General features: G+C 36.5%; 1 protein-coding gene across 6 annotated transcripts in view; it reads left to right on the top strand.

Annotated features, from left to right (window-relative positions):
• HEATR5A (HEAT repeat containing 5A) overlaps positions 1–26,713 on the top strand; it is a 122,188-nt gene that overhangs the window by 78,159 nt on the left and 17,316 nt on the right. For all 6 annotated transcript variants that reach the window (XM_032593695.1, XM_030318886.2, XM_030318885.1 and 3 more), the window contains 12 exons: positions 2,072–2,210; positions 5,142–5,321; positions 9,257–9,496; positions 10,991–11,172; positions 12,584–12,652; positions 14,091–14,270; positions 16,651–16,873; positions 18,790–19,038; positions 21,269–21,396; positions 22,698–22,845; positions 24,007–24,279; positions 26,289–26,513. In XM_032593695.1, coding sequence (XP_032449586.1) covers positions 2,072–2,210; positions 5,142–5,321; positions 9,257–9,496; positions 10,991–11,172; positions 12,584–12,652; positions 14,091–14,270; positions 16,651–16,873; positions 18,790–19,038; positions 21,269–21,396; positions 22,698–22,845; positions 24,007–24,279; positions 26,289–26,513 — 2,236 coding nt within the window. The remainder of the gene's footprint in view (positions 1–2,071; positions 2,211–5,141; positions 5,322–9,256; positions 9,497–10,990; positions 11,173–12,583; positions 12,653–14,090; positions 14,271–16,650; positions 16,874–18,789; positions 19,039–21,268; positions 21,397–22,697; positions 22,846–24,006; positions 24,280–26,288; positions 26,514–26,713) is intronic.

Here is a 26,713-nt window from a genome sequence, read left to right as displayed (position 1 = left end):
TCCTCCCTAACCTTCTCCAGCCAGTGCACTCACTCCTTGCACTTAATTTTGCATCATTTTGATTTAATATATTCATTTCAGAAAGGAATTATAATTACAGTTTGACCTGATTTCTGTATTTTGCCTGCTTGGTTTGTTTGCCTTAATTCACTCTGTTCCTCTTCCCAATATAAATGCTGGAGAATGACGTGGAGATATTAAATGTTCCGTTTTGCTTTGTGTGACTGCCTTCAATTTTTTTTCTACCAAACAAGTAAAGAGTACTTTTATAAGCATGCTGTCTCTAAAAGATTGTTTGACCAGCCTGAATAAATGCTGCGCCTGCCTTGTATTATATGTTTGTAAAACTCCAGTGAGATAACTAATAGATTCATTAACTTTTCTTTAAAATAGCCTTGTAGAATGCTTTTTTGTTTTTGTTGTAAAATACAGCCATAATCTTGGGCATGAATAAACTTAATCTTTTTACATTTTCACTCCCTTGTTATCCTATATACTAGTTTCTAACAGTGGTTCTTTAACATGATTGGAATATTAACTTTAGACTTTGTGAATGGCATTCCTCTTTCGACTTTTCAGTTCATGATATGTCTTGAGGGTATAATAAAATATATTTATAAAGCAGTTCCCATCCATATGTTTCACTGATGATATATTCACAAACCTCTTCTGTCTTTGGCTTCTGAGAAAATTTAGTTTCACTCTCTTTGCATTTTTTTTTTTTATGTGTTAAAAACCAGCTGTCACCACCTACTCTTTTTCTCAGAATTTATCCTCTGCTCTTTTCAACAAACTCACCTACTTCAGTTATGTTTTTTCTCACATACACCATATCTAAATAAAGATCACTATACGAAGTATGCCCTTCTTTCTCAAATTTGCTTGGAAAATCAATAGCATAAGACACATATTCATTGACATAAGCCACACTTTTACTGGTCTTTGCTTTCATTGTTAGAAAAAAATAAATTGCAAAAACTCGACTTTATTCTACTTATGAATCACTTAGAAAAAATTTGTATCCAGAAACTTTTGGCTTTTTTAATTGTTCATTTAAGGTATATCACAGTCATACCATTTACCTTCAGTAGACACAATCTATTGAGATTTACATTGTTCAAACACTTCTAAGAAAAATATGTGGAAGGAGTCTGTCATTCTAGCAGAAATATTCTTTATCTCTGATATGTAGCATCTATGTACATACATGTATATCCATTATATACAAGTAGATATACATACATATAAAACCTGTTGTCAGTAATGTGTGTCTCTAGAGAGTGTTTTTGGTGAATATGTTTTCTGAGTAAAACTCTTTTCTGTCTTTATTTGAAAATGCATTTACTTACTCTGGCATCTGAATAAAAGACTAGTGATAGACTATTAATAATAGTTAATAACTAACATTTATTGAGCACTTACTGTGTGCCAGAAACTATGCTAAGCCCTTTTCCATGTTTCTCTGAATTAACTTTGCAACAGCCCTATAAGATGGGGGTAGTGTTATTTCCATTTTACAAATAAGGAAACTAAGGCACGGAGAGGTTAAATAATTTGCCCAGGGTCACACAGCTAGTAAATGGTGGATCTAGGACTCAAAGTGAGGCAGTTTGACTCTAGAGCCTCCCTTTTAACCAGTATGTTATATTGCTTATATGGATCTATATAAATTTCTACTTAGAGGATGGTAAAACATTATAATATTGTTGCATGAGCACAATTGTATAAGCTACAAATAAAGTCTTTCTCAGTTGTATTTCTTTTATCTCGAAACTGTTTTATTCATGTAAATTTTGTGTCTTCTAACACTGTCCAGAGGCTTCTGCTTGGATGTGTTTATGAATATTTCATAATCAAGTACATGTATTACTCCTTAAGCTATTTATTTCTAAATTGTAATAAAAAATATGTACTAGAATAGTTTGTAGAAGTTTCTGTGTATTTAATAAATTGAATCTAGCCTAGTGATGAGCTGGACAGAATCAGGAGGGATCCGGTGTATGTCTATTAGACTTATTATGAATGCCACCAAGAATTTCAGCTCTTTCATTTCCCAATTGGTATTTTTCAGGTGAATCTTTGTAGTCCCTATTTGTTACTGAGAAGAGCAGTACTGGCTTGTTTACGTCAGCTTGTACAGAGAGAAGCAGCTGAAGTTTCAGAACATGCTGTTATGCTTGCTAAGGATAGCAGAGAAGAGTTGACTCTAGGTAATTCTTTATGTCAACATTATCTCCAGCTCAAATGATTTTTTTAATAAAATTTTTAAGTTCTTTTATTTATTTTGAGAGAGAGGGCTCCTGAGTGGGGAAGGGGCAGAGAGAGAGGGAAAGAGAGAATGAGAAGCAGGCCCCACACCAACACAGAGCCCGACATGAGGCTCAATTTCACAAACTGGAAGATAACAACCTGAGCTGAAATCAAGAGTCAGGTGCTCAAGAGTCAGACACTCAACTGACTGAGCCCCCCAGGCACCCCAGATAATTTTTTTAGTGTTTATTTATTTTTGAGAGAGAGAGCACAAGCAGGGGGTGGATGGTGCACAAAGAGAATTCGGGGGGGGGGGGGTTGGGGGGTGGACAGAGGATCTGAACTAGGCTCTGCACTGACCAGCAAGCCCGACGCTGGGTTCAAGGTCATGAACCATGAGATCATGACCTGAGCCATAGCTGAACGCTCAACCAACAGAGTCACCCAGGCGTACCTCAAATGATTGTTTTAATTTTAAGTCTTCATTTAAACATGAATTTTTAAAATGAAATTTAAAAGTTAATATATAATGTCTTAAACCTGCTACAAGAGACAGTTACTAACAATTACTGCCATTCCCAACCAGTGATGTTACTGGTTTAGAAAAATTGTTTTCAAACTTAGGTCCCCAAACTAGCAATATCCACCTCACCAAGAACTTGTTAGAAATGCAAATTATCGGGCCCCATCCAAAATCTGCTTAACCAAAAATCTGGGAGTAAAGCCCAGCAATCTGTTTTCTATGTTTTTGCAATCCCTGTTAATGCATATTGAAATTTGAGAGCCACTCAAATTTTAGAGCAAGTTTTTTCACAACAATCCATCGAAGTTGGATTTAGCCCTTAAGTAATTTACCATATGTGCCTTTCTTCCTCCAAAATCTCATTTAATAAAATTTATCATAGATAAGTCGTCTTTAGGTGGAAGGGTTTTTAGCCCCTTCTTTATTTTAGAACTGAATTAAAGGATTTCTTAGTTGGTTAGATTTAAGTCTGTATGTCTTTATTTTAAAATTATGTGAGTAACCCAAATATACATATAAATTCATACAACCTCCAAAAATAGTAATGGTAATATCTTACTCTTTTATGTATATAGTTTCCAGAGTGCTGTCACACTTTGAGAAAGTCTCAGGCTTCACAAAGCTTTCCAATATCTAAAGCTCTCAGATTCAGTGTGTTTTACTGTCATACTGTGCTCCTTAGTTTGTTGTTAGACTAAGACTTTAACTGTTTGACTTGAGTTCATCAGCGTTGCTGAACTAGTATGGTAACCACCCAAACAGGTGGCAGACCTCATTTGAAAACAATTGGTTACTTACCTTAACCAGAGAAATTTTAATCATCTAACCATGTGAGATATTCTGCCTAAGTGACCTTCAGTTTATATTTACCACTGAAATTATCTGCATCTTTTGCTTTAGGCTTTTATTGCATAAATATGCTTGTATATGTTCCTAGAATTCTTGACTTAGCTATAGGAGTAAAATACAGTAAAGAACTCATTATATATTTCCTTTTTAAAATTTTGTGATTTTGGGGGCGCCTGGGTGGCTCAGTCAGTTAAGCGGTCGACTTCAGCTCGGGTCATGATTTCGTGGTCTGCGAGTTTGAGCCCCGCGTCAGGCTCTGTGCTGACAGCTCAGAGCCTGGAGCCTGTTTCGGATTCTGTATCTCCCTCTCTCTGACCCTCCCCCGTTCGTGCTCTGTCTCTCTCTGTCTCAAAAATAAACGTTAAAAAAAAATTTTTTTTTTTAATTTTGTGATTTTTCAAATGGAAAAAGTTCAAAGAAATGTGCAGTGAACGCATATATTCACCTACTTAGCATCTTTATGGCATTCATTTTATATAACTTTCTCTCTTTCCATACTTACACAGATGCATATCTTTTGCCAGACCGTCTGAAAGCAGACTGCAGACATCATGACAGCTCACTCCTAATACATACATTTTCCTTCATGACCACACATCATTTCTGCACTTAATAAAATTAACACTGATAAAGTAGCCATCATAGAATATGCAGTTCTCACACAAATTTCCCCAGTTATCCAAAAAATGTTCTTTATGACTCCTTACTACCCTCCCTTACCACCACCCAAATTTAGGATCCAGCCATGATTCACATATTACGTTGTTTGTTCTGTGTCTTTAGACTCCTAATCTGAAACATTCCTACTGATTTCTACTGAAGTATAGTTGACACACAGTGTTAATTTGTTTCAAATGTACAGCATCGTGTTTCCACAAGTTTAAATAAACATTATGCTATGTTCACAAGTGTAGCTACCATCTGTCACCATACCACACTACTATAGTACCACTGACTTATATTCCCTATGCTATACCTTTTATTCCTCTGATGTCTCCTTCTAGTCTTTAAAAGATAATTTCTCTTACAAAATAGTGTAATAGTAGCATTATCTTTAGAATCTAAATGCTTTCATAAATTCTAGATAAGTTCAGGTTGCCTGGGTGGCTCAGTTGGTCAAGCGTCTGACTCTTGATTTCAGTTCACGTCATGATCTCACAGTTCATGGAATTGAGCCCCATGTCAGCACAGATCCTGCTTGGGATTCTTCTCTCCCTCTCTCAACTGTAAAATAAATAAATGAAAAACAAATACATACATACATACATACATACATACATACATAAATAAATACATGCTAGATAAGTTAAATCTTCAAGAGAAAATTTATTCTTTTGGCATTTCCAGAATTAGAGGAAATGGATGCTAGACGGGGCTTATGTTTCTCCTTTGAGGTGCTTTATTACTTTGCAGTGAGAATATTTGCATGTAGTATTTTAATAACTCCAGAATGTGTGTACTTCTCATATGGCAGTTTTGTTTTCTGTATTACTTAGATCATCGATTTTCTTCTTGTCAGATGCTAACATCAGAGAAGTGGGCCTTGAAGGGGCATTATTGACCTTACTAGACAAAGAGACAGATCAGAAGTTATGCAATGATATCAAAGAGACTTTAAATCATATGCTTACGTCTATGGCAGTGGATAAGCTCTCCTTCTGGTTAAAGCTTTGTAAAGATGTACTTGCTGCATCCGCTGGTGAGTATTGGTGGTTACCAGTTGAAATAAAATTGAAAGTGAAAATGTTCTATAAAATTGTTTGCCACTGACAATTTTGTCTGAGTATTTGGATTGTAATTGCTTGTTGCATTTTTCAAGTGAAAATTCTAGTGTTTAAGTCTAACACTTAGGCCTGTGGGTTTTAGTATTCTTCTGATTGTCGTTTATGACTTCCCTGTCTAAAACAAACTAAAAAGTAGGGTTATTTGTACTATAAAATGGATGACCTGACTTACAGTAGCCCCATCGTTTGTTTTCATGCATATAATAGTTGAGGGATTGCATCAAATCAACTTAGTAGAAAAATTATCAAAAGTTACAACATTCTGAGCAAGCAAGTTTCTCTATACTTAATAATGTTGATTTCAAACAGGGTTAAAAAATAGTGTTGTTTACCTAATGTATTTGTGAGTATAAGATAATGGTTAGTGAGAATGTGTATTAGAGTCTTTCAAATTTATATCTTTGGAGTAAGAGAGAAAATAAATGAAAGGAAGAAAAGAGACAAATCAGTTTTGTTCCAGGTACTGTACATACTTTATCTGATTTAATCCTTTAACCATCCAGTGAGTAGGCAGTTAATATTCCATTTTGCACAAGAGAAAACAAGGTTTGGAAAGGTTAGGGAATATGGTCAAAGACATACACAGGTAGATTCAGACTTTACCCTGCATGACTTTAAAATCCAGCTTTCCATGGGGCATCTGGGTGGCTCACTCGGTTAAGCATCTGACTTTGGCTGAGGTCATGATCTCACAGTTTGTGGGTTCGAGCCCCACATTGGGCTCTGTGCTCACAGCTCAGAGCCTAGAGCCTGCTTTGGATTCTTTGTCTCCCTCTCTTTCTGCTTCTACTTATGCTCTGCTCTCAGAAACCTTCCTAAACAAAAGCAAAATGAACTATTGGGACCTCATCAAGACAAAAACTTCTGCACAGCCAAGGGAACAATCAACAAAACTAAAAGCCAACCTATGGAATGAGAGATATTCGCAAATGACATATCTGATAAAGGATTAGTATCCAAAATCTATAAGAGCTTTTAAAACTCACGACCTAAAAAACAAATAATCCAGTGAAAAAAAAGGGCAGAAAACATGAATAGACATTTTTCCAAGAAGACATACAGAGGGCTTACAGACACATGAAAAGATGCTCAACGTCACTCATCCTCAGGGAAATACAAATCAAAACTATGTTGAAATACCACCTCACGCCTGTCAGAAGGGCTAAAATTAACACCACAGGAAACAACCGATGTTGGCAAGGATGCAGAGAAAGGGGGAACCCTCTTACACTGTTGGTGGGAATGCAAACTGATACAGTCACTCTGGAAAACAGTATGGAGATTCCTCAGAAAATTAAAAATAGAGCTGTCCTACCATCCAGCAATTGCACTAATAGGTATTTATCCAAAAGATAGAAAAATACTGATTCAAAGGGGCACATGCACCCCAATGTTTATAACAGCACTATCAACAATAGCCAAATTATGGAAAGAGCCCAAATATCCATGAATGGATAAAAAAGATGTGGTGTATGTATACAGTGGAATATTACTCAGCCATCAAAAAGAATGAAATCTTGGGGTACATGGGTGGCTCAGTCAGCTAAGTGTCTAACTTTTGATTTTGGCTCAGGTCATAGTCTCATGTGAGTTTGAGCCCCGTGTCAGGCTCTGTGCTGACAATGCGAAACCTGCTTGGGATTCTCCTTCTCTCCCTCTGTTTCTGCCCCTCCCCCACTCATGCTCTCTCTGTCTCAAAAAAAAAAAAAAAAAAGAATGAAATCTTGCCATTTGCGGTGACATGGATGGAACTAGACTGTTAAACTAAGTGAAAAAAGTCAGTCAGAGAAAGACCAGTACCTTATGATTTCAGTCATATGTGGAATTTAAGGAACAAAAAGAGGGAAATAAACCATGAGACTCTTAACTATGGAGAACAAACTGAGGATTAATGGAGGGAGGTGTGGGGGAGATGGGCTAGGTGGGTGATGGGTAGTAAGGAATGCACTTGTGAGGAGTACTGAGTGTCATGTGTAAGTGATGAATCCCTGAATTCTCCTCCTGAAACCAATGTTACACTATATGTTAAACTAGAATTTAAATAAAAACTTTAAAAAAATAATAGTAAAATTCAGCTTCCTACTATATTTCAGTAGCTCTTAAACTCAGTTACTCAAGCTTTATAATTTAATGTATTTGAATTATGTTAAAGGAAGAAAGACATCATTTTTAAAACTTTGTTTTACATTCTCCACTGTCTCCCTTGATGCTTATTGCTCCTCTTCTCTTCCATTGATTTATATCTGTTCTTTCAGTTACTATGCTTTATATGTTTTCCTTTGTTGAGGCTCTCTTCTATCCCACCACTTGAGAACTTACAAGAACTTCTCCTTTGGAAAATCTGTATGTGCGTAAACAGGTTGATTACACTTTTCTGGTATCTCACCTATTTCTGGTATCTCCCAGAGCTTTGTGCTCAGTTTTCTTTTACCATTTGTTCTTTATCCTTTGTAGTTTGGCTTTATCCTTTCTTATTAAGAAAACACATAGGGCGACTGGGTGGTTCCGTAGATTGGGCATCTGACTTCGGCTCAGATCATGATCTCACAGTTCATGGGTTCATGTGCCATATCAGGTTAGGTGCTGATGGTTAGGAGCATGGAGCCTGCTTCAGATTCTGTGTCTCCCTCTCTCTCTGCCCCTCCCTCACTTGTGTGCTGTCTCTGTCTCAAAAATAAACATTAAAAAAATTTTTTTTAAACAAAAAATGAAAACACACATTTCAGTCTGTTTGTTGATTTATTACCTTAGTCTTAAGACAGGACTTTGCTATAATTTTGTGACATCTTTGCTTTCATAACACACTCAAGAAATGTTGACATACAAGATAATTTAAGGGGCCCTGGGTGGCTTAATCGGTTAAGCATCTGACCCTTGATTTTGGCTCAGGTCATGATCTCACAGGAGATCAAGCCCCTTGTCAGGGTCTATGTTGAGTGTGGAGCCTGCTTAAGATTCTCTCCCTCTGTCTCCCACTGTCCCTTTCCTGCTTGCATGTGCACTCTTTCTCAAAAAATAAAAACAATTTATTAAAAAAAATTTTTTTTTAACATTTATTTTTGAGAGACAGGCACAAGTGGGGGAGGGGCAGAAAGCGAGAGAAGGAGACATGGAATTCAAAGTAGTCTCTAGGCTCTGAGCTGTCAGCCCGACACGGGGTTTGAACCCACGAACCATGACATCATGACCTGAGCTGAAGTCAGACACTTAACCAAGTGAGCCACCCAAACGCCCCAAAAAGTAAAAAAAGTTTAAAAGAAGATATTTTAAGGGAAAAAAGGTTGGTCTCTTTTATAGCCTAGTTCAATTTGAAGTTGAGTTAAACAGAGTTAATAAGTTAACAGTTAATATAAGGAAGAAATAATTCATTCCTCACTGCTCAGGCCATTGGGAAAATATGAGACTATAAATGACAGAAATGAGCCTATCTTAAGAAAAATATTTTCAGGCGTGTTTAGTAGGTTCAGGAACCTTCTTAAATCTGTTCAAGGCCCTAGTGTTAAAACAGTCTCCCTAGTGCAATCCCTCATACTCTGGATACGAGAGAATTTTGAGCCTCCTTAAGCATAACTGTCTACATACAGGGGACTGATGATTATCCTAGTATTTAGTATCATGTCTATAGTATCATGTTTAGTTTGTTAACTTTCAATATAATTGGAACAACTTTGTCATTTTGACCTGGAACAGTTCTTACAGCATTTCTTTGGATACCACTGCTGTCTGTAGTTACTAGATATGATTATATTACACTGTTGAAGATGTATAAGCAACAATTCTAGTCTCAATTTGAAGTCATAAATATGTCTTCCATTTGATTGTAATTACATGTATTCTCCCTTGATAAAAGATTTTACAACTGTAACTTGTGTGGATACAATGCAAGAAGAGGAAGGAGATAAAGGGGATGATGCCTCAGTTCTGACCACCAGAAATGATGACAAATCCTATCCCTTTACCAATCCCCGATGGGCCACTAGAGTCTTTGCTGCCGAATGTGTCTGTAGGATAATTAACCAGTGTGAGAATGCACACAGCGCACATTTTGACATTGCTTTAGCACAAGAAATGAAAAAAAGGGATTCAAGAAGTAAGTGACATAATAATGAAGAGACCAAAGCATATACATAGAAATGTTGTCTGCCTATGTTTTTAATATTAATTTAAGAAGTAAAACTAGAAAGAGTTTGTATTGTTCCAAATCAGCTATGAAACTGACTATAATATTTATATAAGCTAAAAGTTAAGCATAGTTCTAATGTTTAAACACATTTTTAATGATTAAGTTTCTTAAATAGTCATTTACTTATGTTTAATGGGTATGTGCATGAGTTAAGTTTATAATCATGTTCTTGGAAAGTAGTTTGTGCACTATTAGGTAGCTCCGAAAATTTATTTTCTGAATTATAACCTATAGTAATTTTGCTTATAGATTATTTTGGTTTCATAAATATTACCCAGAAAACATTTGAGCGTATCACATTGTAAAGTAAACCTGCTTGCAAGATCATTTCCCCCTTTTTTTGTTCAGTTTTATTGTCTGTACCTAAAGGGATCTGTGTGTGTATTATGGTTTGATGTCTAATTTTCAAAATTCACTTAAGCACATTATGTTCAAAGACACAGTGCACATATCTAAAAGCCATGGATATATTTTTTACCAGACAAAAGAATTATATAGCAAAATGTTGCTATTGTCAGTGTGGGAGTACGAATTAGGTATCTGTGTTTTAATGATTTTTCAAGCAAGCATTTATTGAGTGATAAGCACCATGCTAGACCAATAGGTATAAAATTAGTATATCAGAGATGCTCAGTAATTCCTTTGTTCCCAATTAAAATTGTAATTGGCACTTGCTAAGATGAGTTGGTTTCTTTATCGTGACCCATAACATTCTTAAAATTAGTCCCAGATATATTTTAGGTAGAATTTAGTTGTACCCCTGAACATTTTATTGTTGGAATATTATTAAAGGATTGTCCTGTGTCCTGTAGCATTATTATACCGAAGAACGTATTGTAGGAATGAAAGGAATTCTCATTTATAATTTTATAGCTACAAATATTTTTTAATATTCCTGTTATTTGTATGTGTGCCAAGACATAGAAAAATAAGATAATCTAGTCCAAATAAAGAACCACATAAAACTGTTTTTCAAAAGAAACGTTAAGTCTTTTAGCTTCAACTTGGCACAAAGAGAAAAATTAGCTGCCTAATTCGTCAACACCCAAAGTTTCCTAAATATCTTCTAAAATGCTTTTATCGAAAAGTCCGAACAAAGTTTTTATTGATAGTACTACTAATACTCTTTTAAAGGATGCTAATTTTGCCTTTGGTTTTTGAATAGCTGTGTAATTGTTTGCTTTGGGAGTTTCTTGCTGTGATTGTTTGCAGGAGCCTAGTAACTCCATCTTTAAATTCTATGTTTAACAAACAATAAAACAAAACAGTAAATCAAATCAGAGGTATTTAAAAGAAAGTCTAGAAACGTCTGTGAAATCAAAGGGAGAAGAAATGATTATTTAACATAAATCTTAGTTCCAGCATATGCTTTTTCTTGATAAGACTTTTTTAATCTTGTAGATGACTTTTTGGTGCTACATCTTGCCGACTTAATTCGCATGGCCTTTATGGCTGCCACAGATCATAGTGACCAGCTCCGTCTTTCTGGCCTTGAAACACTGTTAGTTGTTATTCGGCGATTTGCAGCTATTCCAGAACCAGAGTTTCCAGGTCATGTGATCCTGGAACAGTATCAAGCCAATGTAAGCACTTTCTGTTAGAGAATTTTATTTTTTAACACCTTGGATAAAAAGTCTGTGAAAGTATTTACTACTTTTTTTTTTTACATAATGAGTATATGTCTCTGCTAATATGTCACCAATATATAATCAGCATATAGAAAATGTCTGTGTTTGAAGAAGAAATCTCCAAAGTAAAAGCAAAGTGGTACATAAACAGGTCTTTTATAACAGTAAAGGTTAATAGTCAAAACCTGCTAGGTAATGTGGGGGAATAAAGTACTCTGCTAATTAAATTCTTTACAAAATACCTGAATATTCCTAAGATATGCTAAATCATTACTAAATATTCCATTTAGGCTACATGCTTGTCACTCCTGGAATAGATGAGTGTTCTATCACACACATTACATGTAATCCTCCAGCAACATTTATCCTTCCCTACCTCTCATGATTCAGAGGCAGCTTTTGTGGGTTAGCATTTAGGGAACCAGGAACAGTTTACCAGTTGACTAGCTGTCTCCGTCACATCTTCCTAGCAGGAAATGCCCATGTATGTTCCAGGAGAAAGCAAAAGGAAGGGACTCGAGTTATATAGAACTGTCATATTAGAATGAAATATTACAATTCACTGTAAGGGGAGCTCTGTTATATTCTTAGTCCTCTTAAAATTGCAAATGAGTGGCACCTGGCCGGCTCAATGGGTAGAGCATGGGACTCTCAATCTCAGGGTCATGAGTTCGAGCCCCATGTTGGGCATAGAGCTTGTTTTAAAAAATTGCAATGATAGAAATATAATTATAGCTCACTTAAACTGAAGAGGAAAATTATTTTCAAGAATCGCAGTTGGCTCTGTTGTCTTCTACACCAGCTTTATTCTCAAGTTTGCTCTCTCCAAGTTGTATCAAAATGGCTCTCTCTTAGCACCCAGTCTTTTTTTTTTCTTAAATTTATTTATTTTGAGAGAGTCAGAGTGCAGATGGGGGAGGGGCAGAGAGAGAAGGAGACAGAATCCCAAGTAGGCCCTGCACTGCCAGCACATAGCCTGACTCAGGGCTCCACGACCTGAGCTGAAACCAAGAGTCAGACACTTAACCGACTGAGCCGTCCAGGTGCTCCACGCACCCAGTCTTAAAAAGAGACCATGTTTCTGTCCCAGTATTCCCAGCAAACGTCTTCAAGGAGAGCTTTCATTACCCCTGGTTGGATCCCTGGAGTCACCAGTGCTCTCATCTCCATAGCAACAACAGGAGATAAGAGAAGGTTCCTCAAAGGAAAATTGAGGTGCTTTTATCTAAAAACAGATATAGTGGACAGGCAGAAAGAAACAGGTGTCCAGAATACCTATTGTAAACAATTTAAAAATATTAAAGAGATGAAGAGTTTGCGCTGTCTTACTTATTGATGCTTGGTATTTCCTATCATTTGTTGCCAGGTAGGAGCGGCACTTAGGCCAGCCTTCGCCTCAGAGACACCACCTGATGTCACTGCCAAAGCATGTCAGGTAAATGGTTAAAAAGACAGAACTTAAAAAGTAAAAACCTCTCTTAGCACAGGGTATCTTAGAATACTTTAGATTTGTATTTCAAGTGAGATCGAACATTTTTTCATGTATCTAAGAGCCATTATAATCTACAGTTTTAAAGTTACTTTTCTGGGAGTGATTGTCAGACTTTCAATATCCAGCCCTAAAGCAGAACTGACTTTGAATTATTTCTAAACATAATGGAATAAACTAACTTTAGTCCATTCTTTCAACTTTCTTTTATTCACTTGAATTCACTTGTATTTTAGTACCTTGAATATTCAGGGAACTGTATTAAATGTTGTATGAGGTCTCTATTATCACTTCATTGTTTGTATTCTTGCTATAAGTCATTAAAATCTTTTGTTAAATGAGACAGGAAGTAAATAAATAGATGGAAGAGGAAAAATTAGTTTTTTTCTAGAAAAAGAAAAATACTGTGATCCAGGAAAACCTCTGATAATTGAGCAAATTGTTTGCATTGGAGAATTATTTTTTTTTTAATTATTTTTTTTTTCAACGTTTATTTATTTTTGGGACAGAGAGAGACAGAGCATGAACGGGGGAGGGGCAGAGAGAGAGGGAGACACAGAATCGGAAACAGGCTCCAGGCTCTGAGCCATCAGCCCAGAGCCTGACGCGGGGCTCGAACTCCTGGACCGCGAGATCGTGACCTGGCTGAAGTCGGACGCTTAACCAACTGCGCCACCCAGGCGCCCCATGCATTGGAGAATTATTAATGATGTTTTGTTTTAAAACATTTTTAGTATCTCATTTTCAAAATAACCAAAATTTTCATTGGGGTTTTAACTGTTAAGTTCTTTATCTTTCAGCAGTTATATTAACCACACAATCTCTGCTTTTAAAAGAGTAAGAAGAAATAATCAAGATTGAATTTTTTTTTAATGTTTTATTTATTTTTGAGAGAGAGAGAGAGAGTGAGCAGGGGAGGGGCAGAGGAAGAGAGAGAGGAACAGAGGATCCCAAGCAGGCTCTGCATAGAGAGCGCAGATGTGGGGCTCAAACCACGAATCACGAGATCATGAGCCAGGCTGAAGTTGGACGTTCAACCAACTGAGCCACCCAGGCGCTCCAATCAAGATTGAAGATTTAATTCAAATGTTAATCCAAACATTTATTAAAGTGGTACCTTTCGTGGCTGCATTTCTCCATATTAATAACACCTGAAACTCTCTGATTTATATACTAACCAGCACTGGTTTCCTTGCTTCAACCTTAGACTTCATTCCCTTTTACAATGCTGGCTTTTGACTGGCATTATCAGCCACATCCTTTGGGTTTCCTGATAGCAAGATGATTTCATTGTCTAGATTCCTGAGATATGGGTGAGCTCTGCTGAACTTACAAGGGAGGTATTTATAATTTTTAAATGTAACTTGATTTTCTTAAAAACCAGGTTTGCAGTGCCTGGATAGCAAGTGGAGTTGTGAGTGACCTTAATGATCTCCGAAGAGTTCATCAGTTGCTTGTTTCATCATTAACAAAAATACAGGCTGGAAAAGAAGCTCTGAGTCACTTATATAATGAAAGTGCTTCTACCATGGAGATCTTAGCTGTGCTGAAAGCCTGGGCAGAGGTTAGTGTGCTTCTCCATTTATAACTGGAATTTTAGAAGTTGTTAATAAACACCGTAGGCTATAAATTGAAATTGACTGTTTAAAACGCAATAAGTCAATTTTTAAGGTTAAGAAAAGATGTTCAACATGAGATTTTTTTATATATTAATTGACTTTTTAGCCAAGCATTCTAAAATATCTTTTATTGCCTGTTATCTGCTACTTTAGGCAGGGGCAGCCATGAGCTGCAAGGACTTTGTAATAACCAGTGGAAATCAACTTTTATTGACATCTGAATTTTGGAAGTGTGGGTTTGCTTGTATGTTATATCAATTCTGTACATACTTCACTGTTTTTTTTAGAGCTCTTTCACAGAATAGCTTTTAATTATTAAATAACAGTCATTTTCTTTTCCAAAATTAGTGAAATCTTATAGGAAAATGTTTAACTTTATTTACTGTTCTAATCAGGAAGAAAGAGAAATAATTTTTAGGTTTACTACGAAAATGAGCACATACGAAAGTAGATGGAATAATATAATGCGCTCATGTATACACATCATTGGGGTTTCAGCAGTTCCCAAGCTTGGCCAGCCTCAGTTCATATATCATTTTAATGAAGGTATATAGTCTCAGATTGCAGCTGAGAGAATTAACCAATATGTAAAAAACATTTCCTCCATTAGAGCAAATTAAAACCTGAAGATTGGAGTCCATGTATTTTTGTCATTATTTGGGTTTGACAAACCTTATTTAGGAAGTAGTTCTGCCTAGAACTAATGATCTTTAACAGTAAACTCTGTATGCTTTTAAACATTTGCTGTTAGTAGAGCAAACAGAAATTTTCTCATCTCTGTAACCTATTTTTATAAATAATTCTCTGCTTATGTAGTGTTCTTTATAATAATTTTAATCTCTGGGCTCTTGCGTAAGCCCCTTATCTCCCATTCTCTCCTCAGTAAAAATAATGACTCACGAACAGATTCTGTACAACCAAGGTCCATAATCTCCTATCTAAAATCCTTGGAGCCAGATACATTTGGAATTCAGAATTTGGGGAATTTTTGAAAAGTAATACAGTACATATTCCATGTATCCCTCCAAAAAATTGAAGCAATACCATAGAATCTATAATCAAGCACATTGATATAGTTGTAGTAAAGTGTTTGAATATTCACACTATGTTGAATGGAGACTATGAATCGTCTCAAATAAATTCAGTCAATTTTGCCACCAAATTAAGTATTTTTCAGTGCTTTTTAGATGTCGGAATTGTAGATAAAGGGGTAGTACATGTTATATCCTGTGTTGAATACTTCCACATTCTTGTTTTTTTTTTTTTGGTCTGAGAATCTGTAAACCTTTCTCACTTACTTGTATGTGCCCTGAGGTCATCTAGAAACTATTGTTATGGTAGCTTCCAATTTAGTAACACAATTACTAAAACAATTGTGCTTTCAAAATGTTCAAAATGTAAATGCAGGCTCATGTGTAACTTAACATGCTTTGTCTAGTACAAATCTATCTTTAGGAAATTCTTAGATATCAAAATCAAATTTATTCCATTACCAGCAGACCCTGAAAAACATTCATAAACTCAAGACCATAAAAAAAACAGATTTCAGACTTAGCTCTTTTACCATGAAATGAAAATAAAGTATCTTCTTTGCATGTTACTTCTGGAATAATGTCTAAAACATATATAGGCCTCTCTTTTTTTTTTTTTTTATCTCTATTTATTTTGAGAGAGAGTGAGCGAGCACGCACAAGAGTGGGGGAGGAGCAGGGAGAGGGAGAGAGAGAATTCTAAGCAGGCTCCACACTGTTAGCACAGAGCCCGAAGTGGGCTCTAACTCACAAAGTGAGATCATGACCTGAGCCGAAACCAAGAGCCAGATGCTTAACTGACTGAGCCACTGGGGCTCCCCTACTTTCACATTTTACAGTCCTATGAACAGTCCATCTTGATTCTATTTATGTAAACTTTTTATGGTGATTTAGAAGTAACTTTGAAAGAATATTTTTAGTATTTCAGCTTATTGCCATTCAGAAATGGCCATCTGAAGCCATTTATTGAGGTGGATTATAGGGCTATAACTAGACTCAGTGAGAAAGAGTGTTGTGATCATTTAGTTGGAGCTTTCAGGGATGTCAAAGTGCAGAATGGCGGCATAGTTGTTAAGCATTTGCTATCCCTAGTTGCATCCCATTAAAGAGAATATTTTTAGATCTTTCTATCCCAGTTTGCGTGTGTGGCTACATGTGTATACCTTGGTATCAGAGTGCATTTGAAGTACAGTATGCTTAAAAGTAAGGTTGGTCTCCTCAGCAAGATAAAAATATTTTAGCACCTTTTTAATGGGTATAAGAGCTTCCTAATTACAAATTAACCCTTTAACAGGTCTACATAATTGCTGTAGAAAGACATAAAAGCCACAGACAACCTTTGAAGACTACCACCTGTTCAGAAGAGAGTGTCAGAAATGGGTCATATTCATCAGATGGACTCCTTGACTTGGTTCACACAGACCTGGGCACGCTGAGTAGGCTCTGGCTTGCTGCGCTTCAGGATTTTGCTCTCTTAACTTTGCCTTCAGAATTTGCTTCCCAACTTCCTGTTGAAGGTAAGGGGTTTGTAATAGATGTACATAATTCCTAGAGTGACAGTAACTTTTCAGAATTTATCCCTTAGCAAGTAATATTTATCTGAAACATTTTCTGTAGAATAATTTCCATTTATAGACTCAGCATGTGAGTGTTGCTTGAGGCTAGATACCCTGAAGTTGACCTTCTAGATAATAAGGCATGCACATCTTACCTCACAAGGTACTGCCATATTGCTCTCCAAAGCAGTTATAACAATTTTTTTAAGTTTATTTATTTATTTTGAGAGAGACAGAGACCATGCAAGTGAGGAAGGGGCGGGGTGGGGGGTTGCGATGTAGAATCCTAAGCAGGCTCCATGTTGCCAGCACAGATGCCATTGAGGGGCTTGAACTCAAAAAACCATGAGATAATGACCCTTGCCAAAACGAAGAGGCAGATGCATAACCAACTGAGCCACTCAGGGGCCCTAGAAGTTAAAACAATTCATATGCCCACCAACAGCATGTTTCTGTTTCACTACATCTTCTACCATTATGTGTTGTCATACTTGATAATTTCTGCCGTTAGGTGGGTATGAAATAGTTTTTCATTGTTTTATTTTGTTTTTTCATTGATTGAAAACCTTTTTCTATAGGTTTATGGGCTAAGTTTCTTCTTCCATCAATCACCTAGTCATAGGCCTTGTCCATTTTCTACTTGGTATTTGTCATGATTTTACTGGCTTGTTAATCTCTTATGTAACTTTAGTATCATTCCTTTATGATTGCATGCTTCCCAAGTCTATAGCTTATTCTTTCTTTATTTTTCTAAAACTAATGTAATCAGTCATTTATGGTTTGTGGTTTTGTGTAATACCTGATAGATTTTTTTATTTAAGATCATAAAGACTAGAAGCATTACAGTTTTGCTTTTTACATTTTGGGCTTTAGTGCAGCTAGATTTATTTTGTGTGTATGGAATGGGGATAACATCTAATTTTGTAGTCAGTGATTAATACTGCATTTTATGGATTGGATATTTGGTAGCCACTTTTATTCTTCATGTTATTCCAAAATGTTGTGTGTGGGGGTTTGTTTGTGTTTTGGTTTTTTGTTTTGTTTTGTTTTTACTCTTTGATAAATTCTAAATCAGCCTGCCAACTCCTGTTAGAATTTTACCTGGAATTATACACAAAGAGATAGGAGTGGTTTTTGTACTTTTCAGTAGCATCAAAATGGAAATAAACTGATTTATTGCCATAGTTGTCAGCCACTAGTGAATGACAGGCATGAATCAACATAAGTAAATCTCAAAACATAAAGTTAGGTGAAAAAAAGCAAGTTAAAAAAGGTTACATATGGGGCATCTGGGTGGCTCTGTCTGACTTCATCTCAGGTCATGATCTCACAGTTTGTGAGTTCAAGCCCCGAGTCGGGCTCTGTGCTGACAGCTCAGAGCCTGGAGCCTGTTTCAGATTCTATGTCTCCCTCTCTCTCTGCCCCTCCCCTGCTTGTGCTCTGTCTCTCTTTCTCTCTCTCTCAAAAATAAAAAAAAGGTTACATACAATATGGGGTCTTTTAAGTAAAGTTAAACACAAAATAATAGCACATATTATTTATGAATACAAACATCTATTGTGGGAGTGATTTCACACTGACTTGAAGAGATTGGTTATAGAAAGAGGGATAAAAATTAGTGGTATAACTAAGTTCTAGGGTTTTTTTTTCTTTTTTTTTTTTATAAGTAATGATTTAAGAAAGGCAAAATGTTTATATTAATCTTGTAAGTAAGTAAATGGGCAGCAATGTTTGTTTCAAATACACACCACATGTAAGTTCCTTAAAGAAACTTGGGATGATAGGAATGATTTGTTATCTTACAACAAAGAAGACAAAAGATGTAGTAGGAGCTAATCTCTTTTATTCCTCCTTAAACTGCTTCTGCTTTTTTGTAGGCGGTGCTTTCTACACAGCAGAGACTAGTGAAAATGCAAAATTGCATTATTACAACTCTTGGGCACTTATCCTGCATGCTACAGCATTGTGGCTTACCAGCACAGGCTTTGTGGTTGCTGACCCAGATGAAGGAGTATCTCATCTTTCAAGACCTGTAACACCTACTTCTATGTGTCAAGGTTCATCATCTGGGGCTACAGTAAAGTCACCTGAGGATGTCTGCACTGATAGATTCCATCTTATTTTAGGTCAGTAAAAGAACTAACAATCTTCTAACCCTACAAAGTTTTTCTTGAATTGTGCCTCACTGCCTATCAACTCTTGGTGGTGATTACTTCATCTTTGTTAGGTGTTAGTGATAACCTTGATATAAATGAGTGAACTTATAACATTTTACAAAATTGCAGATGTCATTAAGTCTAGAATCCCATTTACAGGCTGGCTTCAGCATCATGTTGAATGAATTATAGAAATTATAAGACAATCCTAGTTCTTTGTACATAATTTTTAAAAGATCCATGTAGATCTATACATTTTTTGGGGGCATCGGGGTGGCTCAGTCAGTTAAACATCCAACTTTGTAAGCTCCAGTCATGATCTCACAGTTCATGAGTTCAAGTCCCACATCAGGCTCTGTGCTGACAACTCAGAGCCTGGAATCTGCTTCAGATTCTGTGTCTCCCTATCTCTCTGCCCCTACCCCACTCATGCTCGCTCACTCTCTCTCTCTCTCTCTCTCTCTCTCTTTCTCTCTTTCTTTCTCAAAAATAAACATTTTTTTAATTATAAAATTTTTAAATTTCTCTGTATATATTAAAAATATCAATATACTGAGGCAGTCTACCTGTCCCCACTGTGGGCTCCTATCTGCATTCTTAAGAATTACAAGGTTCAAGTATACTCACAGGTACAAAAGTGCAAGCAAATATTTAAGGTCAAAGATAAATGAGATTTTTTTAGATTATGAAGTTTAATCCATTCTTTGGCTTTCCTGGAACTTCAATTTTGTAAAGTTTATTTATTTATTTTGAGAGAAAGAGAGCCCCTATGTGAGGGGGTGGGGGAATCAAAAAGAGAGAGAGAGGGAGGGAGGGAGAGAGAGAATCCCAGGCACATTCTGTACTCACAGCACAGAGCCCAACTCATGGCTTGAACCCACGAACTATGAGATCACGGCCTGAGCTGAAATCAAGAGTGGAATGCTTAACCAACTGAGTCATCCAGGCACCCTGAGGAACTTCATTTTTAAAGTGAAATAATCTTTCTAAGATACAGTGAGTCTCTAGAATAAATGAAAGAAATGTTTCATATTTTACCTAGTTCTTAGAAAACAACACATTAGCTCATTACCTATAAAGAAATTATTGATTAAATAAAATATAAGGGTTACAAATATAAATGATTAAATTTTATGGTTCAGAAAACTTCTATTATTATTCCTTCTCAGGCCAGACATGATCAGATTTCCTATATCCTTGGGTATATTAAACTTTATTTCCGTTTGCCTTGAGATAAGAGCTTTTTAAAAACAAACTTAAGAATAAAGAAGGGCAGTTACTGTGAGCATAAGCTATGCAGTTTGACTACCTCAGTTCAAATTCTTCATGTACCACATTGTAACTGACCTTGAGCCAATTAAATAACTTAAGCTCTGTGTGTTCATCTCTCTATCAAAAAGAGCGTTAGTAATAGTACCTGGGGTGCCCAGCTGGCAGTAGAGCATGAGACTCTTGATATCACGGTTGTGAGTCCAAGGCCCATGTTAGGTGGGAGATTACTTAAAAATCTTAACAAAGAAAAATAGCACCTACTTTGTCAGCTATGATGAGAATGAAATGAAATGGTAGATGTAAAGATACAGTGATCCATGATAATCACTCACTTTTAGTAAGGTTAAGGTTATACAACTGCATGTTGGGGTGCCTGGCTGGCTCAGTTGGTAGAGCATGCAACTCTTGATCTTGGGGTCATGAATTCAGGACCCACATTGGTATGTAGACCTATTTAAAAAAAAAAAAAACAACAGCAACAAACTACATGTTCTCTAGTATAATTTTATTATAATTTTGCATCTTTGAACTATTTCATAGCAACTGTGCAGTAGTACACAAGCCTAATTGAGATTATTCTACATGTACCTGTGGATAAAAACAACTAACAAAGAAGACTTGCTTTATCACTTAATTGTTTAGTGTTTTTTTGTTTTGTTTTGTTTTGTTTTTTTAAAGTCGGCTCACACCAAGTGTGGAGCCCAGCCTAGGGCTTGAACTCACGACCTTGAGAATAAGAGTCGGATACTTAACTGACTGAGCTACATAGGCACCCCTTAATTGCTTACTCTTAAATTCATTGTGGTTTGTTTATATTACCTTTCTGCTAAGCTTATTTATATATCTTATCAAAATATAAAATGAGTTCCTTAACTTCATAAACTAAGGATCTCAAAGAAGCCTCCTTCTCTTTTTCGGTTTTCTACAGGAATCAGTGTGGAATTTCTGTGTTCCTTACGCTCAGATGCAACCATGGAAAGCATTACTGCTTGCTTACATGCATTACAGGCTCTTCTAGATGTTCCTTGGCCCAGATCTAAAATTGGCAGTGATCAGGTGATTTCTTGTTTTTTGTTAGGCTTCTGTAGATTTTAAGGAACAGGAATCAAACATGTTCAGGTTACCACAGCAAACAGAAAATGAACACAGAGAAGTAAAAAGAAAACTAAACTTCTGTCCAACTAGGTCTCAGAACTGGAATACTGTCAGCGACTGTACTGAGCCAGGAGCAGTCATGCCTCTGACGTCACTTTCTGTCCTTGCTTCTGTGCTGATTTCTGCTGCCACCAGTTAACCACTCATTATAGCAGCTCTTCAGTTGAACTTAAGCGATCATGATGGGAAGAAGCTATGTTCTAATGGCCAGTATAGTAGCCACTAGCTCCGTGTGGCGTTCCCTCTTTGTATTTTTCTGCTTTGGTGCACCCTGTTCTTTATATACATCTGTATCTTCTATTCCCTTTCCCCAAGAGAGAATCTATTTGGTTCATGTAGTTATGTCTGTTACAGAATATTCCCATTGCCTGAGTTCTCCTTCCTGGTTGTTAAAGAGACTAGTGGATAGCCTGTAGGTGGAGTCAAACACTAATATCTTAACCAGTTGTGAGCATGATAATAGGACCACTGTAAAAGTATGGCATTTCCTTTAACTTACTTCCCAAGAGCAACTATGATTTTTCTATGTAGACTGTAAGTTAACCTATTAACACTGTTGTTTATTAGGTTTATATTATTAATCAGCTTCCTACCTAACTTGGATTGTACTTAAATAAATTGTGAGCTTTTTGTTCTTGCTTATTCTGTATGTTAAAACAAGTATAATAATGACAGATTTACTCTGTTATTTTCAAAGATGAAAAAAAGCCAACAGAGTAAGCACTAGAAGAGAAAAGTGGAAAATGAGAGAATATTTGTCCAGTGTATTCTTGAGAAAGATGTCCATTGTATGCTTATTAACTTATCACTTTTAATGTCATCCTTCTCCATCATTCTTTGTTGCTATTACTAGAAAATCTCAGTATAGGTCTGGAAATCTAGATGGCAGTGCTTGAATTCTTTTAGTCACATTTCTCATCTTGTTTTGGAAGTTTCCCTTTCCATGTTCCCACGTTAGGACCTGTGTAAAAATGATCTTTTGTCATAGTGCCATGTCCTGCAAGATTGGACAAAAACCAATCTGGAGTTGGTTTAAAGTAGAACAAGTATTACTTAACTTTATTGTACCTACACCTTTATTCTTTGTGAACAATTTGTTATATTCTCTTTTTCAATTTTTTCATGGCATTTAACATTGGTATTTTTAAAAAAGAAAGTATGTGATTTCCACTACAGTTTCCCCTAAATGTTTTCTGTGATAGGACTTGGGCATCGAGTTGTTGAATGTACTACATCGAGTAATTTTGACCCGAGAATCACCTTCTATTCAGTTGGCTTCACTTGAAGTGGTAAGACAGATTATCTGTGCAGCTCAAGAACATGTCAAGGAGAAAAGACGAAGTGCAGAAGGTGAATGTTAACCCATAATGCCAGATTAACCGTATTACTATAATCAAATCAGCATTATGTCTTAAAGTCTTCTTAAGTCTGTGTTGTTCTGATAATATGTTGTGTGTAGTGCAAGTAAAACCTCTCTAGGTATAACTTTAAGTCTTTTCATTCACCTCTACATGTTAGCTTGGGTATTGTCAGTAGCCAAACCACTATTCCTGGGGAAAATGAGAATTTTAACAAAATACTGGAAGGGGAGAAAATATCCCTTATATTAAGTACTTACTTTAGCTGTGTTTACCAATGTACACAGAAGAACTACTGACAATTTTTTTTTAATGTTTATTTCTTTGAAAGAGAGAGTGTGTGTGAGAGAGCATGAGCAGAGGAGGTAGAGAGAGAGAGAGAGAGAGAGAGAGAGGGAGAGAGAGAAAGAATCCCAAGCAGGCTCTGCACTGTTAGCGCAGCACCTGACACAGGGCTCTGTCTCAAGAACCGTGAGGTCATGACCTGAGCCAAAATCAAGTCAGATGCTTAACTGACTGAGCCACCCTGGTGCCCGTGACAATTTTTTTTTTTTTAAGTTACTTAAGTAATGTCTACACCCAGCATTGGGGCTCAAACTCACGATCCCAAGATCAAGAGTCACTTTTTCTTCCTCTTGAGCCAGCCAGGTGCCCCGTAACTACTGACAGTTCTTTAATGACTGACTTTTTGCAAAGTAATTCAATTGTTTGTTTATAAGTCTAATTTGGTATTGATGAGTTTATCATTTAATATTACATTTGACTACATAAAACAGAAAACTCAATCTAAGAGTGGATTTAAAACACAAGGACTTATTCTGTCATTCAGAAGGAGCCCCAGAGTCAGGCAGTCCTGGGCTGGTTGGCACTGGAGCTGGACCTGGACCTGTCAGGTTCACATTCTTAACAGCAAGGTGTTAACCAGACAATGTTTTAAGGCTGAGAGGGTTACACAGAATTTTTTTGATCCTCTGCAGTAAGAAGCCATAATAAAGACAACTCCTTTTACCTCTGTAACCTTCTCTTTCAGTCTTTAACACCCAAGACTTTAGCCATTTAAATGTTTTATCTACAGCAGAAATGATATTGCCATCAACCCAAAGCAAAGCAAACACAGAGTGATTATTCAACACTTGTTTTTTCTGTGTTTTAGTTGATGATGGGGCTGCTGAAAAGGAAACCCTGCCAGAGTTTGGAGAGGGAAAGGACACAGGAGGACTTGTGCCTGGGAAATCTTTGGTTTTTGCAACCCTGGAATTGTGTGTATGCATTCTAGTTAGACAGCTTCCAGAATTAAATCCTAAATTAACAGGTAGCCCAGGAGTAAAAGCTACCAAGCCACAGGTGCTGTCAGAAGATGGAAGCAGATTGGTGTCAGCGGCATTAGTTATCCTCTCGGAACTCCCTGCAGTGTGCTCTCCTGAAGGTATGCTGTGGGATGTGATTGCTTTTTTTGACCTGGAAGGAGAGAAATGGTATTAATAAATAAAGGAGATAATGGTCGCCAGTCCTTTTCTCATTAAACAAATGCCGACCCAAAGGTTTGGTTGGTAATGTTTTTAATCCTCTAAGATTAACAATGCATTCTCATAATTTGTTTTACTAAAAGGGTGAAGGTAAATATAGAGATAGCATGGACTTTAGACAGGTAATGCTCCTCTTTGGTTGACAATATTTTTAACCTATGAGTGGCAATGATTAGCTCTTAGGCTTTTTTTTTTTTTTTTTTTGGTAAAAAATACATAACAGATTTTCCTGTCTCAATGACAGAAATTTGTCATCAGTTCAAAATCAAGTCCATACTTTTAATGTAGCATTTAAGGCTCCATAGGGCTTTGCTGTGAATCATTGTCTCTTCCTGATTCCTTCATGCTCCTCACCGTTGTGCTATTGTCCATGATCTGAAGAGGCCCATCCCTTCTCCCCTTTTTTATAATTTGCCTTCCTTTGAAGTTCATTTCCAGGCCTGTGTCACCTGTAAATGCTTCCTTAAAAACTCCAGCTCGTAATGAGTTTTGCATTTTCATACGTGTATATGTGTGTGTATAATGTTGCTTCTGTATGTAGATAGGTTTTATGTATCATATAGAGACATTATATATAATTGGTTATTACGTATAAAGAAAAACTTATATACAAACAAATATGTTTTGCTTCCAATGAAATACTGTATCCTTCAGGAAATTTAATACATACTTAGTACTTAATAGATTTCTTAATTGGTAAGCATTTTCTTTGCTTAAACATGTCTTGATCAATTTATGTGCTATCGTATTTTTAACATGATTTTTAGTTTCAATTTGAATTAAAACCTATATTCCTTATTCTCACACACTGCTTTGCCCCAAGAGTGGCAGCAAAAGTGACTAATAGAAGATATGGGATAAAAATACACCATAAGAGTTCTGTTGAGTAGCCTCTAGAAACATAAAATTTACCATTCTAATTTTAATCTCATTTTAAATTTTTTTTTTTTTCAACGTTTATTTATTTTTGGGCCAGAGAGAGACAGAGCATGAACGGGGGAGGGGCAGAGAGAGAGGGAGACACAGAATCGGAAACAGGCTCCAGGCTCTGAGCCATCAGCCCAGGGCCTGACGCGGGGCTCGAACTCACGGACCGCGAGATCGTGACCTGGCTGAAGTCGGACGCTTAACCGACTGCGCCACCCAGGCGCCCCTTAATCTCATTTTATTTATTTATTATTTTTTTTTTTTAATTTTTTTTTCAACGTTTATTTATTTTTGGGACAGAGAGAGACAGAGCATGAACGGGGGAGGGGCAGAGAGAGAGGGAGACACAGAATCGGAAACAGGCTCCAGGCTCTGAGACATCAGCCCAGAGCCCGACGCGGGGCTCGAACTCACGGACCGCGAGATCGTGACCTGGCTGAAGTCGGACACTTAACCGACTGCGCCACCCAGGCGCCCCTTAATCTCATTTTAAACATAACTAACTGTTTAACTCTTTAGTGACCATGAAATGTTTAATAATTTGTACTGAGTTCCTTAAAAAAAAGAGTTTAATATAAAATAAATTCAGGTGGATACTAGCGGTGGTTGCACAACATTGTGAATGTACTTAATGCCACTGAATTGTACACTTTAAAATGGTTAAAATTATAAATTTTATGTTATTTGTATTTTATAACACTAAAAAATAAAAATAAATTCACCATTTGTCAACCACCAAGTAAGACAGCAAAAGATGATGAAACTGTGACACAATTTAAATAACATTTTCAATTACAACCAAAATGTAATCCGGTCTTAAAAATCTTAACCCTACCTAAATTATCTTAACAGTTTTAATCCTTTATGAAAAATGTCTTAAAGGCTAGAAATCTTTGACAGTGCCTTACTCATTGATGATTTCTTTTTAGGAACTGTATATATAGACTGAAACACAGAGTGTTTTTAAAAATGTATCTTACAGGAAGCATCTCAATTCTCCCTACTATATTGTACCTTACAATTGGGGTCCTCAGAGAAACTGCTGTGAAGTTACCTGGGGGCCAGTTATCTTCAACTGTTGCAGCTTCCCTACAGGCTCTGAAAGGAATATTGTCCTCTCCCATGGCCAGAGCAGAAAAGAGTCACACTGCTTGGACTGATCTTCTCCGTAGCGCTTTAACAACAGTACTTGACTGTTGGGATCCAGGTAATTAAGGCTATTTGGAAGTAGTTGTTCAGTTTGCTTTAAAAACCAAGTGGAATGTGTTTTTTGGGTTTTTTTTTTTTTTTTTTGAGAATAAGCTATTTAACTGATGGTGTTTGGCATTCTCACCTAGAGGAGACCACATATTCACTGTGTAATGTGTTTAGAGAATATGTATAAGCAGAAACATCTGTATTCTCATT

The sequence above is a fragment of the Lynx canadensis genome, chromosome B3 (genome assembly GCF_007474595.2).
Source record: "Lynx canadensis isolate LIC74 chromosome B3, mLynCan4.pri.v2, whole genome shotgun sequence".
Lineage (NCBI taxonomy): Eukaryota > Metazoa > Chordata > Mammalia > Carnivora > Felidae > Lynx > Lynx canadensis.
The sequence above is the reverse complement of the archived record's forward strand: the minus strand, read 5'-3'. Positions and strand labels throughout refer to the sequence as shown.